At 39.2% G+C, this 18358-nt stretch overlaps 1 protein-coding gene across 1 annotated transcript in view; it reads left to right on the forward strand.

Annotated features, from left to right (window-relative positions):
- The window catches only part of dock2 (dedicator of cytokinesis 2), a 91546-nt gene that overhangs the window by 24956 nt on the left and 48232 nt on the right, over nucleotides 1–18358 (forward strand). Inside the window, exons 25-26 of the mRNA XM_003444683.5 lie at nucleotides 13901–14043; nucleotides 18149–18244. Coding sequence (XP_003444731.1) covers nucleotides 13901–14043; nucleotides 18149–18244 — 239 coding nt within the window. The remainder of the gene's footprint in view (nucleotides 1–13900; nucleotides 14044–18148; nucleotides 18245–18358) is intronic.

Here is an 18358-nt window from a genome sequence, read left to right on the forward strand (position 1 = left end):
CCGGTAAAGCACTTAGATTAAAAGCATTAGCCAAACGATAAAGGACATAATGGGTTTGTGAGCATTTATTTGGTTTACTGCAATAAAGACACATGTTCTTATCAAGCCATTTATTATTTACATCAAACTGACAGTTTAATGAATTTTTCATAGTTGCACGATTCTCTTGTGAATTTCTTTGTCAATAGATTTCAAAATGAAAGAATAAGCCTAACTTAAAATCATCAGCTGCCTTAGTTAGAATTTATTTTTGTGTTTAGCTTGTCAGGTAGTCTTCTCTGTGTGGCCTGTTTTCTGTTGAGATCAAAGAAACCACGCAGCTGTTTGATGCTGATATTATAACATATGATTTTAATCCTGCTAAGCTCACCTACACTAACATTGCAATCAGCGCAATGGACACGAGTCAGATACCATCTTATTACAATCAGCACAAGTGGCACCGATTTATGTATTTATACACCGATGGTAAAGGTCACTTCAAGTCAGTCTCACAGAGATTAAAATATCTTGAGACTGGTGTGCGATGTGAGGGGATTTTGGTTTTGACATTCCAATGAACCTCCCATGCCCAAAAGCTATATTGCAAACTGAAATGAGTTGACTGTTCACAGCTCACTAGGTGTTGGTGCTGAATAGAGAGAAAGATGAGTCCTAGACATATTAATGTCACGGGCGATGTCAGCTGTCTGCTAAAGGAAAAGTGATATTGTATGTTTGTAGCTGATAAAACAGGAAGTCCTTGCAGAACTCTGCAGTGTCACCGTCATTAATGTGTCACTTTTTACCCAATGCCTGCTCTATTCGTAAATGATTTTCACCAGATTTTAAATGGCTACCGGGGACACATCATTTTATCTGTATTGTTCCTTTAAAGTGCACCACACATCAATGATCGCATACTGTGCACCGGCCTCATTCAACCCCCTGCCTCTGCTCAGCCCTATTATGTCTGTCTAATTTGCTTGTAGTGGGCTGATAAGTGGTAAATTCCCCTACAGAGGTCTGCTCGATGATGGATAGAGTGATCCTATGTTGTGCTGCTGTATAATACAGACTCAATAAATGGGTCCATAATCAGACCTCTGCAGTAAAAACTGATTAATTGGAGGCAGACAGTGAGTGAGTGAGTTTGAAACTGATATCAGTCTTAGTGACACTGAGAAAAGCTAGATGACAGGCTGGGAAAGACGAATTTGAATCACGAACGTTGCTCCCTGTATGCTCTGAAGCATTCTCATACACAACCTGTAAATATATTTGTATGCATTGGTTTCCGAGTAGCTGAGACTGTGTCTGAGTGTGAGTGTGTTTGCGAATCTGTGTTTGTGCAGTGGTGTATGCTAAGTGGTTGTGTGGACTGCTTTGAATGTTGTTTTTGAATAGTCCGTTGCTGTTAGCTGAGTCTGTATTCAGTTGAGGATATGGTTCTTTGGTATTGATCCTGGCTTAGATGATTGATTCTCCAGGGGGTGATGTGACAGGTTTGGCCCTCTGGCTTGCTGTCAACATGCTCAGAGCCACACAAGCGATCAAAGTGAAAGCAAATGCAGTGTTGGGGCATGATGGGGAGGAAAACAGAAAGTGTGATACAGAGAAAAAGAGCTAAGTTTTTGAGGGACAAAATGCTATCACTTGTGCCATACAAAGTTCTCTAACTACTGCCATGTTTTCTAAACTGCACATGTCTGTTTAGCTGGACGTGGTTGAGATGGACCTAGGCAGAGGTAGTGGAGAGACAAGTGAAAAGGAAAGGTCGAGGAAGAGATTTTTCAAGGAGCAGGACAGAAAGAGGAGCATTTAACAAGCTGACTAGAAAGAAAGGATAGAGGGTGACATGATTATTGCTAAAGGATGGTCAGGCAGAGAAGGATAGCTAAAGAATAGTAAAGATGGATGACAGAGGAATAGGGAAGAGATATGGCTTGTTGAAAAAAAGAGTTAAGCGCACAGGTGAATGGTAGTGTCAAGAGGAGAAAAAAATGGGTTTAGGAGAGTATAAAAATGAAAAAAGAGTTTGTGAGACCAGTAACATCACTTGCTTTGCTATTAAACAGTCCAGAAATGATTAAAGTTTAAGCCAAGCTCACAATCAATCTATCAGCAAATCTGCAAACTGTTGGTCAGTGATATCTTTTTCCCCTGCTGCTTTCTTTTCCTCCATATTCCTCCAACGCTTTCATTTATTCTGTCATTTATACATTGGCCCTTTCCATCTCGATCCCTGCCTCGCCAAATGAGACCTGACACTCAGTCTAATTGAGATGCATTTTAGCATTGGGATGCTAATAAGGAGGCTTGTATGCTAGTGTGCCATTCATCCAGGATGCTGAAATATGTAGCTGAGCTGAATTATATATTTATAATACCTAATGGCCCGTGGTGTCCTATCACTGCGCTGCAATACATATTTAATAATCCCACCTGTCTGAGCAAACCTACCTACCTCACTCTCCAGGGAAAAATGTCACACCGCTGACACCACTTCAGTGTAAGAGTGGTCAGATGATGGGAAAGGATGTGTGAGTGTGTGAATGTGACAGGAGATCAGTTCATGTTCATGTTTGACACTTAGTGGAAGTGACCAATCTGATGAGGGTTTTTTTTTTTACTATATATTGTATTGTTAGTTCTTATTTGACTATAAAACGTAAAATCTGGAATGCAAGTATGTTTTAAATTTAGCACAAAAAGTAAGGAAATTTGTGGTTGGTCAATGATTTATTTGCTGTAAAATGTTTCTTGGTAATAAGTCTTATACTGTTGTTTATTTTTCCTTAAATGGTCCCACACTTGTAAGAAAAATGCATTTGTGGGCTGAGCAGCAGACCCACCAAACAGGACTCTGGTTTGGTGTTGTTTTTTCTGTCAGATGATTGAAGTCTGAAGAAACACTATTGAAAATTTAACAGTTTATTCATTTAACAAACGGGGGGACCCCAATAGCACTTGGAAGAAGCATAGATGGCAACAACAGCCTGGCACCTCTGCATCATGCTGGTCACCAGCGCACACTGCGGTGGGATGGTATCCCATTTATCACCCAGCATTTGTCGCAAGTCAGCCAATGCACTTGTGTTGGTCACAGAATAAGCTGTTTGGCATTGGCAAGGGAGATTTGGCAAGTTTATCATGGGCACAACCCACATACTCTACTCTGCTGTTCTACCCACAAATGGATTCTTCTTACAAACGTGGGAGCACTTCATGGAAAATACACAAGCTTTCCACAAGTAGAAGATTTATTACGAAGAATCATTGTTATAACAGAGAAACAATTGATCAAACATTTCATTACTTTTTGCTCTAAGTCTAGTTATATTAAGTTTTTAACTACCATACTGAAATACTTAAAATACCTTTATGCATTGTTTTTGTATTCTGCATTTATTCTGCTAAATGCAGAAATATAGCATCCAGCAGAGTGCATTATTTATGATGAAGACCAGTCACATGTATTATTTTTCTCCAGTCCTGGTTGTAAATGAACATGCATACTTGTGTGTAGATCTAGTTGTGCGACTGTGTTCAACTTGCTGATGTTGTCTGTCCATGTGTGCTTAACTCTTTGAATCTATGGGCATTGTTTGAAGGGATAGGGATTTTTTTTTCTCCCACTCAGAAATACTCCTCTGATTTATTCAGCATACGCTCCTGGGATTAAGGGTCTTGGCAAGCACATAGTGTATCCACACACAAACATGCACAATGCGCACATACCCGTGCTGGCAGATGCGCATAGATAGACATGTGCATCCTGTCATATGGGTTAATCTGGTTTTGAGACAAAATTAAATTTACAAGGCGCATTATGGCTCAATTTAGTCAAATTATTATGCCATGAGGCAATCGCTGTGACAGATTGAGAGCATCAGCACTGATAAAGGAAAAAAACCCAATGAGAGATCAGGGAGAGCAAAGAGCAGAGGGACAGAGGGATGAGTCTGTTATTTTGTTTGCCCACTCATTTCCCAAAGCTGGTCAAAGTCCTTTATTCCGTCCACTAACCTTCTATTTTTTTCTCAGCCAAACCTTCATTTCTCCAGCTTTCTCCACCTCCTGTCTGCACAGCTTGAAACAAGTTATGTCATTCATATTGTAGTATATATTAAACAGATTAAATTAAGCCCATATATTTGAGTGTAATGGCCATCTACGAAGAACAGTTACAGCTGGGTGTAAAAATAACCCATAGTGCAAAAAATCAGAAAGCTGTCTGTGCTATGGTGCCTAAAATGATACATTCTTTAATTTTAATGTATCAATCTCTACAAATGGCAGGAATCTCATTACATAAATTGCTCGTATTATACTGCCATGCATTATACAGTATTGTTGGCAATGTTCACACCCGTGTCTATATTTCTCCTGCTGTGATTACTTAACGGATGCATGTCAGAGCTTGATGAATATGGAAGAGTGATGTACTGTACAGTTATTATCGTCAGGGTTTAATCAGTGCTGAGTGATCTCAGTTGTTCCTACACTCTCTGTCAATCAGCATTAAGGACAGGTCACATTAGGCCTCAGTTATAACTGAATGTGGTTTCGTACTTCTGGTTTCTAAGAGAGGTTTGAATGACAAAGTTGTCAGGGGACCAAGAAGGATCTGGCTACAACTCTGTCTTATTTAAAAGCAGTAGTGAAAAGATTATATAAGATATACGTAACAGGATTAACCTGCAAGTAAGCTGGTGTTTGAATGCACCAGAAAAAGCTGCCTTTCTTTCATTATCAAAACAGCTGTTTGAGCTTAAATTTTTAAATTTCACAGGCTTACAGCAGCTTAAGGTGTGTGAGTACACTGATTTTTTTTTTTAAACAGTTTGCTTGGTGGTCCAGTAATCCCCAATGATTCCATATGCTTTGTCCGTAGTTACATAGATATATTAAGACATGCCAACATTAAAAAAACATAATAGTCATATTGCCGTCCCCTCAGGCTGTCTCTAAGCACTGTTCTCTGTTCTGCTTCTTATGAAATGAAGTGTTTGTTTGCAGCATTGCTCTTCTCTTCTCTTCTCTTCTCTTCTCTTCTCTTCTCTTCTCTTCTCTTCTCTTCTCTTCTCTTCTCTTCTCTTCTCTTCTCTTCTCTTCTCCTGTATCATGCTCTAATGCATCATTTTATGCTGCGTTACGTTAAATTAGCTTTTGCTACATCACATTAAGTCTTGTGTCACGGCTTACTTTAAATGCAATGCGATAATGCCCGCAACCAACCAGCGAAGACTGACGGTCAAGCCTGTAGAGAATTAGCAATGTAAACTGGATTTATAAACTGGATTTGTAAACTGAAGGAGTGGCGTGCGTGTGGATAAATATGTGTGTTGGGCTTTTTGAGAGCAGAGGAGCCATCTGCCAAGCCATTTTTGACTGTTGTTATACACGCTGACCCAGAATAGCTGTGGTCATCGTAAAGCCTTGGGTTGATGGTTCAAAAGGTTAATGACAGTGAAAGAGGTAGCTGCTGTCGGTTGGTAATTTGTGAATGAGACACATGGAAAAAAGGGATGGATGACATTTAATGGAGCAAAATGAAAGGAGTTCAATCATTTTGGGAAATGCCTCTGTCTCAAGGGCTCCCTCTGCCTCATTTATATTCTGATGCTTACGTCTGTGGGATAATCTCAGTGGAAACCGAATGCATACAAGGGCAGGAGAGGGACACGCTCTGTGACCACTAATAATTCATTGTGTGAGCATGCGTTACTGTTAACTACAGATGAGAACCTGACAGAGCAGTATTGTATTGTAAATCATCGGGTTTCCACTTTATTGCTAACCTTCCAAATTTCTAAGGTTTCTGGGAGTATTTAAGACTGAATGATCCCTATTGAAGTTGTGGGCTATTGTATAGTATCAGTGATAACTGCAGAAGTGGATGCCATTGAAGATACTATGACAAAGAATTGCAACATTAGAGTAAATTGGATAAACTATAATAATATGCTGTAATATGAATATAGATTTACCGCTTGAGCATAAGCGCTTGCCGTATAATTCAATCTGAACAAATACAAAGCAGGATTTAAAAACCGAGATCAGATATAGGCTTAGCTCGAGCCAGCAGCTTTGTGATGTATTACTCTCTGATTAGAGGGCACTGGGAATAAATCTGCCCATCAGTCAAAGCAGTGAGGTGGTTGACCACAAGGCATTCATCTACATTGATCTGTTTTGGTTAAATTGATCAAAACGGTGTAGCAACTCATGCTACCAAGAGAGTAATTGGTCAGTCAATTTAATAGTCACATCGCACATGGAACAGAGGAGGAAGGCAGAGTTGAGTGGTGGCAATTAGTCTGTGACTCATAGAGGGTGACTAAGACAGGTGGAAAGAACGAGAAAAATAACAGACTGTGTGAAATAGAGGGATAAATAAATAAAAGCAGCAACCCAAAACAGCACGCAAGGCATTAACTCATGATAATATCTAGTATATGGCATCCTTGTACTTTGTGCAAGTCTTTGTTTTTAAACATGACAAAAATGCCCATTTCTTTGTGGACAAATCAGCAAATACCAACATATACTTGGTGTTATAAGGCTTTTTTGCTATGGTGGGATATCATTATGTGTATATGTACTGTATAATTGGAGAAAACCCTGAAGAATAGTCATTATATTCAAGAAAACACCTTTTACTGAGAGATTGTGCACTTTGGTTTTGCTGACAGCAGTTTTTCTGGGGCGATTTATATCAGCCTCATAGCAGAAATCACAGTAAAAAATTGTAGTTGCAGGCATCTTCACCACTGTGTATCACCATCACTCACTAGTGCGCTCTATCATCTGTAACTTATTGGCCTGTAATTTTGGGAGCGCACTCATCCACACAGTCAAGACAATGTTATGCACCTCTTTTTTTTATTCTGTCCTACTAAACCATTTTGAGATAGATTTTTTTTAAAGCTTTTTAAATCATGCACGTCAAATATATTTTACTAACACAGTGTATTGAGGCAGTAATTAAAAACAGGGAGGTGTGGACAGACAGGCACAGCCTAAATACGCTCAACGAAAATGTACAGCTGTAAATTCAAAGTGGGGTTTAAAGATGGAGCAGAAGAAAAGTGATGAAGGGGTGTGGAATACAAATGAAGGATGGAGGGAGAGTGGATGAGAGGAAACACCCATAGTGACATGAGAGAGACATTTAGTCATCACCAAGCGAGAAGACAGTTGGCCGCGTCCCAGCCCCCTATCAGCTCACAAGATTTACTTGTCGTTGGGCCTCCAAACCTCATTATCTTCTTTTCTATCGCTCTCTTCCTGCAAGCACAGTACAACAACCAGAGGAGGAAAGAAAAAGAGGATCGAGAGTAGGAGAAGGGAAACTCTGATTTACATGCCTCTTGGAAACTTATACGGCATCTCATTATCATGTGCGATAGTTTATTGTGTTTGACTGTCAAATGAGAAAAATGGAAAAGAGAAAGGATGAGCTGGCTGCTGAGCCATCAAAGCTGCTTTCCGAGTGGTGGCCTGCCAGCACGGGTGCTTGTATGCTCTCACAAACTTGGTAATCCAAACACATAACCACCCTTTCACACAGGCACAAAGACATTCAAGCGCTTACACATCAAATAGTGGTGAAGGACCAAACCATACATAGAAAGGACAATTCACACTTGGACACACAGGCATCCATTGGTATTAATAATCAAAGCCTGAGATTACAGCTAGAATAAATAGAAATTTTGAATTGAATATAGATGAGTACTTGAAGCTGTGCTGGTGTGTACTCAGAATATGTTGCGTGTCGTGCTGCAGCACCTGTGTGTGTGTGGGTTTGTGTGATGGCTAGAAAAAGGTTAAAATTCATCTCAATGTTTGCTGCAAGACCTTGATTTCCATTTGTTTGTCAGTGTCTGTTGGCGAGGCTCTCGTCCACAGCATGGTGGAACTGATTTATTGCATTGTTGCACTGTAGGCTACAACTTACAACATGCAACTAAATCATACAGGAAACAGGAATGAATAAGCTAGAAAAAGGTTAAAATTCATCTCCGTGTTTGCCGCAAGACCCTGATTTCCATTTGTTTGTCACTGCCTGTTGGCAAAGTTCTCTTCCACAGCATGGCTGAATTGATTTATTGCGCTGTTGCACTGTAGGCTACAACATGCGACTAAATCATACAGGACACTTGAATGTAAAAAAACTGGTGTGTTTATAAAGTGCAAGCATTGTTGCATTTACCAATGTTAGTTTTAGTCATTGTAGTCTCGCTGATTCAGTATGAAATCAACTTTTTTTCTCTCTGTTTCTCTTTTGCCTTTTCCTCCGCATTCCTAATCCCCCCCATCTCTACACCTCTCACCCTTAGTCAAGCCTCTGGGGCACCATCTCTGTTTAGGTTTCCGCGTTCCAAAACAGCTGCTAGCAGGCCCCTACAAAAATGGCTTAAGGTTATAGGATTAGGTGATGGGCTGCCAATCCTAGCAAGGGATGTGAAATAGCCTAAAAGAAAGTTCTGTCTAACAGAGCCCAGCCAAACCAGATCTCGAGCAAAGGGAACATTTAGTATTGTTCAACAATAATGCATGTGAAAGCTTTAGGCATTGAAAATAAAGTCAAATCCTTCTTGAAAATAGTGTCCTAAATAGTTTGTAAAGTCTTGCATTTATACATTTTTTTTTATTTACTTCCACCAGTTTCCCCAAGTTGCACACAGTTTTTTAGGTAGCAAGTAGTTTGTTTCAAGAAAACCCACCACTGTTGGTCTGTGGGTTTGAGTTGTCTTATCTGCTTTTGTATTGCGTAATGCAAGACTGACTACATGTTGCTGAGATGAGGCATAGCATCTGTTACAGAACTCATTGTCCTTCTTGTGTGTTTGAGGACAGTTCCCATCAGCTTTGGCAATATGGTTAGAGTTGTTGTCATGCAGCAAAATGGATTTGGGAGCAGTTAAACGCATTGTGATAGCTACAAAGATGTAAAGATGTACTTACGGTCCCTAAAGGCTCAGAACGGCACAGTACTGTATTTCTATTGATTAAATGAAATACAGAGTGGGCAATGAAACCGACCGGATTATTGGTTTATAAATAATTGATTACAAACAGTAGTGACGCAGCTGCAGTTTGAAGTGGAATAAACGGAATTAAGACACTTTGCTGGAGAAACTGTATTATGGTAGAAAAGTACTCTAAGACCAATGCTAATGGGAGACAAATGGGGAAAAAAAGGAAAAGTCATAGTCATAGACTCTTGAGGCCTTTTTTTGACTCAGCCAAGAAACTTTATCCACTAAAAATATCAGATAGCTTAAAGAAAGACAGGAATGTTCCATGATGTTTGATTGTACCACCAATCTGATCCTCATTAGCGTAAAAGGAAGGTTTTGTAGGTATGAAGACAAACTTTTTCCTTCAGGGTCGGAGTGTAAGGTCAGAAACCTAGAGAAAGTGTTTTTTAACAGTAAATAGCCATTATTTTAAATGCCCTCTTAAAGAGTGGCCTAGACCTGGAGCTGCACCCCATGGTCACTGATGTTCTTACAAGACTGGAAGCCCCGAAGACCAAAATGCAGTTCAAAGAAGTCTCTGAGAGAGCTGCCGTTCAGACAGAGGCAGCAGATATTAACATTCCTGATGTTATTCCAGGCCAAGCAAGGTAAAAAAGAAATACCTGCAAAGTTAAAGGCACTGTTCTGCATCGGTGATTGAAGACTATCAGGCACGCAGTCTGAAGGACCATCACTAAGGCAGCGTATACTTCATTTATATGCTTGCATCAAAAAGTTCTATACGTGATTTGAAAAGAAAGTAAAATAAAAACAGACAATTGTCATTTACAGATCTGTCAAAGGATGCCACAGAAGAGAAAGCTATTATGGTACTCTTATTTATCAGTTTTATGAATATTAAGATGGGACATAGCTGCTGACTGAAATGGCTCTACATACACGAGCTCAGCATAGGTTTTGCAGATTTTGTTCAGGGTGTATCAAAAAGAACCATCTTATTTCAAAAGGCTATATTTCTTTTCAGCTTGGGGTAAATTTTAAAATACTTGGCTGAATATAAAGTGTTATATACAGAACTTACGACGTTCACAAGTGCTTAGTAGTAGTAGTAGTTATACACTGAACTGAACTTAAGAATAGTGACTTTCAGTCTAACTTTTTCAAATTTGTGAAGCTTTTCAGCCTGACTCTTACTTTTACTCTTTTTTTCCTTCTCCTTTTTTTCCAGCTTTTGTATTTGCTTTAAAGTACACTGAAAATGGACTGTGCAGTGCTTTTATGTTCTTATTGGCCACTCCAAGCACTCTACACTAAAAACAACACTTACCACTTTGTCTACATCACATCACATCCAAGACTGTTAAGTTGGAATCAACAGTTAACCTAGCATGCATTGCATGTCTTTGGACTTTGAGAGGAAACCAGACCACCCAAACAAACCCCAGGCAACCACAGGGAGAGCATGCATACTCCAAGATTTGAACCCAGAACCTTTCTCCTGTGTGACAGTATTAATCACTGCACCATCTTTTTTTTTGGCTACAAGTATGAGCTGCAGTTGTTAGTTATTTAAACAGAGATAGACTTTATTAGTTACTCCACTCAAATTCTGGGTAAATTACTGCAGCACAAGGGCCAGGTTAATTAATTATTTAGAATAGAATAAATTACAGCTATATTAGAAAAATAAAAATAGAAAAATATATAATGTACAAATAAAAAGCCAGTATATTATACAAAACTACTCGGTGTGCACTAAGTCGAGTTAGTCACTTCCTTTGTCCTTCACAGCACTGGGTCAGGGTTGGCTTATGCCTCAAAACTTGCTGTGTTGGTTGTGTTTTCATAATGGGACATAAGCATATGATGTAATGCAACACAGGTTACTCTATGAACGCCTCCCACCTCATCTTCTTGCCATTTCACTTTCTCTCCTGAGAACATGTTTCACCCAAAATATCAACTGGGTTCATTTGTTAGATCAATAAAGCGGCAGGTGGCTTTGGGGTTATTTCACCAGGGAGTAAAGTGCACAGGTCCACTGGTTTAATGTTAGATCCAAGCCAGAAGGCAGATGGATTAATTCCCAAGCCAGATCACACAACCTTTCTGCTATAAAACACAACTCATTGTTTTCGCTGTCTGAAAGGACAAAGATGATGAGTTTCTGCTTTGATGGATTAAACAGATTTAGCAGGGTTGCTAAAATGCAATGCTCACAGAATCTAAACCACCATCCTCCACCTTTCTAAAAGCCAACACGAGCCGTTGGGCCATCCTGTTTCATTTTTTGTGACACAAGCTTTTTCTGAACTCTTTTAGCCACAAACAGACTGATTTGTAACTGCAAAACTCCGCATCTCCAAACCTTTATGCAGATTGTCTTAATGCACTCACACACTGGAAATTATTTGTGCAAATGTTATTCATTTATTCATTAAATGCTTTACACAGCTGCAGATCTCCTTTCAGATTCAAAAATTAAATCTATTTGTTCAGATATTTTTACATATTCACTGATTTTAATATTAAATGTTTTGGCACATTTGAATATAGTGATGCACAGCAACAATACTCTTGGCTGGAGTCTCCTCCCTCCATCTTTCAGTCATTGAGGGCATTCAGTGACGCACGCATTTTCCCTTTATGATTCTCCTTCATGTTTGTGTGATAAAGTGAGTGTTGGGATGAGGATCCACTCAGCAGGCCTATAAGGCTTAGCTCAGTTATTAATGGAACTAACGAGCATCAGCCCAAATGAGCTTTTAATGGGCTCTGTCTACCTGCAGCTACAAAGAGAGGGATGGAGTAGAGGTGGTGGGAGGCAAAAAGATGGATGCAGAAAAGACAAGAAAGGGTGAGGTCAAAGTATTTAAGCAGAAAAATAGATAGGATCAGTTAATGTTAGATTCCAGTTGGGTGGCAGTTTTCTTAAACACCGGCAATTAATGGTTAAACATTTATTTAACTCTGACTACAAGGTGGTTTACCTCACTTTTACTGGCTTCAAAAAGTATTAAAAGTGAATTCTTGAAGGATGTCCTCCTTAGAGGAACCTTTCCAGTCATTTCTGCTGATGACCTGTGTGGGTCCAGCTTCTATTATGGACAGGCATTTCATTATCACCTTAACTATTGCTTTTTGCCCTTTGTCAGCTGAGATAGGATCAGCCCCCCTCGTGACCCTATGCAGAATAAGCAGTTAATAAAATGGATGGATGGATTTCATTATTAATGGAAGTGGTTCTTTTTTCATACCTGTGAGGGGATCATTGGTTTCAGTTCACTTTGGTACACTATCAAATTCAACTTAGGAACTTGAGACTCATTACTTCCTCCTCATAGCTTTTGCATAATTGTAATTGGTTGTTTTGTTTTTTTTGCTTTTTCAAATTACTTCAGGTAAACTTGCCTCATGATCTCTAAATAATTTTAGGTCTGTCATTCATATGGTGAAGTAAAGCTCAGACTACAGAACTTCTTCATTTAGGTACTAAATGTCAAGGTTCAGCAACATTGTCTCACAGTGAGAAAATCCCAAATTAAGTTCATTTTCCTGCTTCACCCTTGACAATACATAGGCTTAATGCTACAGTTGGTCTCTGTGCACTCCACAATAGCAGCTCTGAGAGCTTAAAAGAAGTTTAATGTAGACAATATATTTCCATACAAGGTTCTTATCTGCATACCTGTGTGTAGCAAAAGCAAGTTTTACAAGGCGTAGCAATGAATTTTAAGGTGAATCACCTTACTATTTAATTCAGTAAAATTTTTGCAAATTCATTGAAAAACAGGAATTACATTTTTAAGCCTGTCTTCTATTAGTCTCAAAGAGGCTGTGCAGTCTGTAAAGAACATGGTCCAAATCCACACCAGAATTTCATGTCTTCTCACTTTGGCCTTTCATCTTTCTTTCCGTCAGGTTTCAAGAAAGTTGGTCTTTTAGTTTCTGTGTAATCCTGATGGAAAAACATGGCTGGTTGCTCATGGAAAAAAACTGGTTTGATCCTTTAACAGTCAGTACTTGTATTTATCTGTTACAGCATTCTTGGTCCTGTCATTGGCCTCTCTATTAAAATATCAAAAGGCAGAAAATTTGTATTTTCTAGCAGGACAAAAACCCACCAAGTTTACTGCAAAATTGTATCCTTGAATAATCTTAGACTAATAGATTTCAGGAAAATGTGTTGTTTACTGCTTTGTTAAGTGTAGTAAAAGCTTGTTTTATTTATTCACATTTCTTTTTGCTTCAGTTTCCACTGCAATACATTGCTCCTTTTGTAGTTTCCTATAAATCCCAAAATGACTTTGGACAACTGCCAGAAAAGAGCTGCGAGAGATGTATGATTAGGCACAGATGTGAGTGCATACTGTTATAAGACTAGTGACTGTTTTAACGCTCTTGCTGCTCAAATGTTGGTAAATTTAATGTGTTTAATTAATTCCATTGTATTTGTAAACAAAGATTTGGATTCGTCAGAAAAATGGGAAAGAGAAAATAATAGTTTGGTGATTGATGTGTTGACTGTGTATCTAACAAAGCAGTGCATTGAACTGTAAATAGACACTTGATTGATATCACTCCACTGTTCAGTCTGGAGTTAGGTTTGAATTTCTTCTCCACGGTCCAGTGGCATCATTGCTTATTGCTGTGTGGCTGCAGCAGTCTCCACAGGTGCCGCACCAATTGATGTAAAAGGTTTGATTGGTTTTTCAGAGAGGAATAACACTGAAGTAAATTTTTATGGTCTGTCTTTTGATATATATAAATTTAAACAGTTTAAAACCCCAAATCTTCCTGCCATATCCTGCATTATGCTGATTTTCCTTAATGTTTTCTGTTACTTTAAACTATCTGTCTTTGGTCACCATGTTTAGTGTTGTGCTCTTACTTATAAAACGTATCCTCTTTGCCTTTTGTTCCTACAGAATGCCGTGATGTGTTGTTACCCCTGATGTTGCGGGAGCTGAGCGGGGCACTGATCACGATGGCTGACGGCCCACACGATGAGAGGAAAAACAGTTTGGAGCTCCTCAACAACATCCTCGAGGTCCTCAGCAGGAACAATGTGGTGAGACACAACGCAACCATTTATATAAAACCCTGATCTCATCTCTCACTTGTGGAGAGGATTAAGGGTACAGTTCATTTAATCTTTATGCAGCTGGTCTTTTTCCACACTTGTTGTTCTGTGTGACTTCATATACAGCCAAGTCCCACAGCCACAAGCCATTATAGAGCTTTTCCTGCCCAATCTCTCTACGTTGCCACTCGCTTCCCTGTTTTCTTGTCTCTTTCATTTTGATGATTTCTGTGTACTTGTAGCGAATATGCTGTAGCAATAATTACCCTTCATAACAGCAGTCCCAGTTTCCCACAGATACAATCAAATGTCAGTGGGAAACAAAAATCAGATCCTCATTTCACTCAAGTGACTTGACCTAATCTTTGGAACCATCAATAACTCCAGAGTTTATGTAGAGACAATAAACATATATCAAAAGGTGAAAGGTCAGGTAGAAATGTACAATCTTCATTTATAGTAAAGATTGTTTTAGGCCAAGCAGACCGTTCAGCAGAAACTGATGAGACACTGAACCCACGGGGTATCATTTTGTCGGAAAATACGTCTATCTTACCTCCATCATCTTTGCAGAAATGTGAGTGTAAAAATGATCCAGTCCACAAATTAGATGAAATTTCCTTTGTCTCTTTTTACTGGATCTCCTCCCTAATTGGATGAATTGAAACTAGCCCGGAGCTCTGTTTTATCCCAGTTGAATTTACAGAAAAAACGTAAGCTGTTTTGTCTCCAGTCATCCTCTCGTGCAATGAAGCTAGCCTTGACCAATTAGAATTTATTTGATTTTGGTTCGCACATGTTGCTGCATGTTTGTATGTTGAAACAAAATGCAGTTAGCTCTTTAGTTCAACACCTAATACTGTATAAACACGCAGACGCACACACACATACATAAATGTAAAACAAATAGATCACCAGCATCTAGCTCAAGGCTTTTTAATTGCTTCTGCAAGTTGTTGACAGCATGCTGAGTCTTTGAAGTGAAGGTATGCCTTTTTTTGGCTCTATTTATTTGGATGCGCTAATGAAGCGTGTGCCAGTGGAAGACAGATAGTGAGAGAAGAGAGCGAGTTAATGAATGAAGTGGAGTGGAGTGAATTTGATGAGATGAATTTGCGGTGGTTGAGATATGAAAACAAATGCAGGTGGTGACAGAGTGTTGAAAGGACATGACAAGTTGAAATTCGGTCTTGTCCGGATCACAAAGCCAGTGACGCACAGCCTCATAGCATTTTTCCATCAAACTACACAAGGACAAAAAAGTTTGCTATAGGGTGACGTAATTGTTTGAGGCTGAGCGCTGTTTATGAGCATGCAGAGAGGCTGAACAAACAATATGAAAACGGAGGATTAACAACTAAACACACAGTGATTTCATAGATAATGTGGCAACCGTGTTTTACAATGAAAAAATAGTCATAGGAGACAGAAAACAGGTGCAAGATCTAAGAAAAACAACAGAAGTAGAGGAGGAAGAGGTGATAGGAGATGGGTTTTGCCTCCTTCTCTCTACTTTTCTGCACCCTGTCTCCTTTGTTTTTCACCCTTCTGTCTTCCTCGCTCTGGGTGGTACCTGATTAAATTGTCACACAACAGATGTCTTCGAACCAAAGAGAGGGGGAGAAATACAGGTTGAGGAGTGGAGATAGAAGAGAAGATGTCACGATAGACATATGCTCATATCTCTGGAAGAGTTTGCATTGAATGTATTCACAAGTAACTTTTGTATATGATATTGTTGCTTTTTTTCTGTTCTATAACGGCAAATCAGTGTTTTCAGTTTATATCTAGTTGCTCGGGGAGATGATAAACCAGCTGGCTACAGTTGGAGATAAACAGAAATGAAACTTTAGAAGAAGAAAAGAGCATTTGTGACTCTCATCTTTCAGCTTCCTGTTCTGAGAAACCCTTTCCAGGGGACCCAAATACCTACAGTGAGCTAAAAAGATTTAAGCTTATTTAGGATCCACAGCTGTGTCTTAGCTTTACTATATGAGTGTGTGTGAGGTAGTATGAGATGGAAATAGTATGCAAGATGACATACACACATTTAGACAGTTGTTTATTTTGTCTATGTCCTCTGGCTGTGAGTCAGCGCATTTCATGTGGTACAATCATATCTACCTGATTCTCATCAGACCCTGCTGCCATCAGGCCATTGCACATGCACACAGCTGCACTGATAAAACTTTGAACCTGACTTATTTAATTTTTTTCACCTTCCTCTGTTATTTTTGTACCCTCCCTCTTCTTTTCATGCTTTGCTGAATGCCTCATACAGGAATATACACACAAAATAAGCACACACATTTGGACTAACAAGTACTCAAAAACACACACACAGATGCACCCTGCAGTATTAGTACTAAGGTGTGTCTGAATGTAGCAGATGCTTCATTGGTGAGTTACTACCCCCAGGCAAGTCTGAGTCAGCGTCCATTGACCGCCTTTACTATGGCAGAGTGTGCTTGTGTGTGTCCCTGTTTTTCTTTTTTTCCTGTGCACATGCACTGGATCCATAATGAGATTAGATATTTTACATATACACATATGCTTTCAAGAGATGCCTTTTTCCTGTTTGGATTGCATTTCTCTTTACTTGCAGTCTGAAGGTTTTTTTTGTTGTCGACAGTAATAGATGGGCATAGTTTCACTCATTAAAGCAAGCTTATGGGAGAATCTGGAAAGCACAGCAAGCTACACACACACACACACGCATGCTTGAACTAGTGAATGAGACTTAGCAGATGCCATTCGGCTCCAGCTGCTTGTGTCAAGAACATCTGTCAATCAACACAACCGCGCCCCTAACTCAATTATTCAGGTGGATGAGTTTTTAAAAAATGACCCCACTCAGAGTTGGTGTGAAGGAGGAAATATCCATAGAGGCCCAAACTGATTTTTTTATGTTTTTTTTTCAGGCTGTAAATATGCTTTTTAATGCTGGAAAGTTTGACTGGGAGTCTATGGGGATTGACTCCCTTTTGGAGAAAGCCTCGAGTTGCACTGCAGTTTTTGCTACTTCATTTTTTTTTTTTAGCTGTAGAGGTTGCACTCATCATTAAAAAATCACTCTCCAGAATGTATTTATTTCATGAAGTGTATATAAAGTAAAATGCACACTGATAGTTGAATAGTTCGTGCTATCTGAAGTGCTTTTATGATAATATGTATAGATGGAAATTTTTCACTGTAAGGCTGTGTTTAAGTAAAGTAATATTATTTTTCAAGCTTATATTGTAGCTCAGAAATGACCCTGCAAGTCCAGCTGCAGTTAGTCCACCAAATAAAGTAGGAACAAGACCAATTAAAGGAGAGATGACATTACTGTGATACTTTGAATCGAGACAGTTTAATATTTAGGCTTTGAGCTTTTTGTTCTTTGAACCTGCAGACTTTCTCTAAGGTTTAAACAGTCATCTGACCTGAACAGGTCTGGGCACAGAGATAGACTGTTAAAAACATTTCATCCCCTTTGTTTAATTTTGGAAGGATAAAAGAAAAAGAAACATGGCAGGGGAGTGGCTTCAAAGGGAATGGAAATATAGGAATAGGAAAGTAGGTCTGCACTGAAAAAGTCTACATTCACTTGTCAAAAATCCTTTTGCAGTTCATTCATCTACACTGAGGATGATTAAGTAAATGTCCTGGTGAGGCATTTCAGAAAAGTTAAAAGACTTTAAACTTTTATATTCAGAAAACTTTTTTTTCTCTCAAAGTGTTTGGTCCGCCGTGCATTCAGAACCATGGCCACGATTTGTACTCTGCAATTCTGGCTGTTTTCACGCTGAGCATAGTTAATTCAAGGGCAGAACACCTACACAGATAAAATGCTGAAATAATCTTAAGTTTTGTAGAGAAGGAGTTCTGGGGTATCCCCACAAGTAGTGCTAAAGTTATGCCTGAGTGAATGATGTTTGAAAAGGGCAGGAGCTGCTCTGCATCTGTCTGTGTATTTCTTTTTTTTTTCTTTTTTGTTTTGATCTGAGAAAATCTAATAATCTCCTGTGTATCTCTGTGTTTTTCTCCATATCCCTCTCTCTGTGCTTCTCTTTCCCCTCCACCATACACCTATACTCTGACTTTCTATCAGGGGGACACCTTCCAACATATCCAAGACATTGTGGTATCTCTGCTACGGGTCATCAACCAGACAGTCATCACCATGGGTCGAGAGCACACTCTGATTGTAAGTACTTTACAAATAGGACATATGGTGGACTCATCAGAACCTTCTGTCTTGCGTCTTTATCATATTTTCCCCGCTGATACCATGTTTATCAAAAAGCATTTGCAAGAAAGC

This window comes from Oreochromis niloticus, linkage group LG2 (genome assembly GCF_001858045.2).
Source record: "Oreochromis niloticus isolate F11D_XX linkage group LG2, O_niloticus_UMD_NMBU, whole genome shotgun sequence".
Classification (NCBI taxonomy): Eukaryota; Metazoa; Chordata; class Actinopteri; order Cichliformes; family Cichlidae; genus Oreochromis; species Oreochromis niloticus.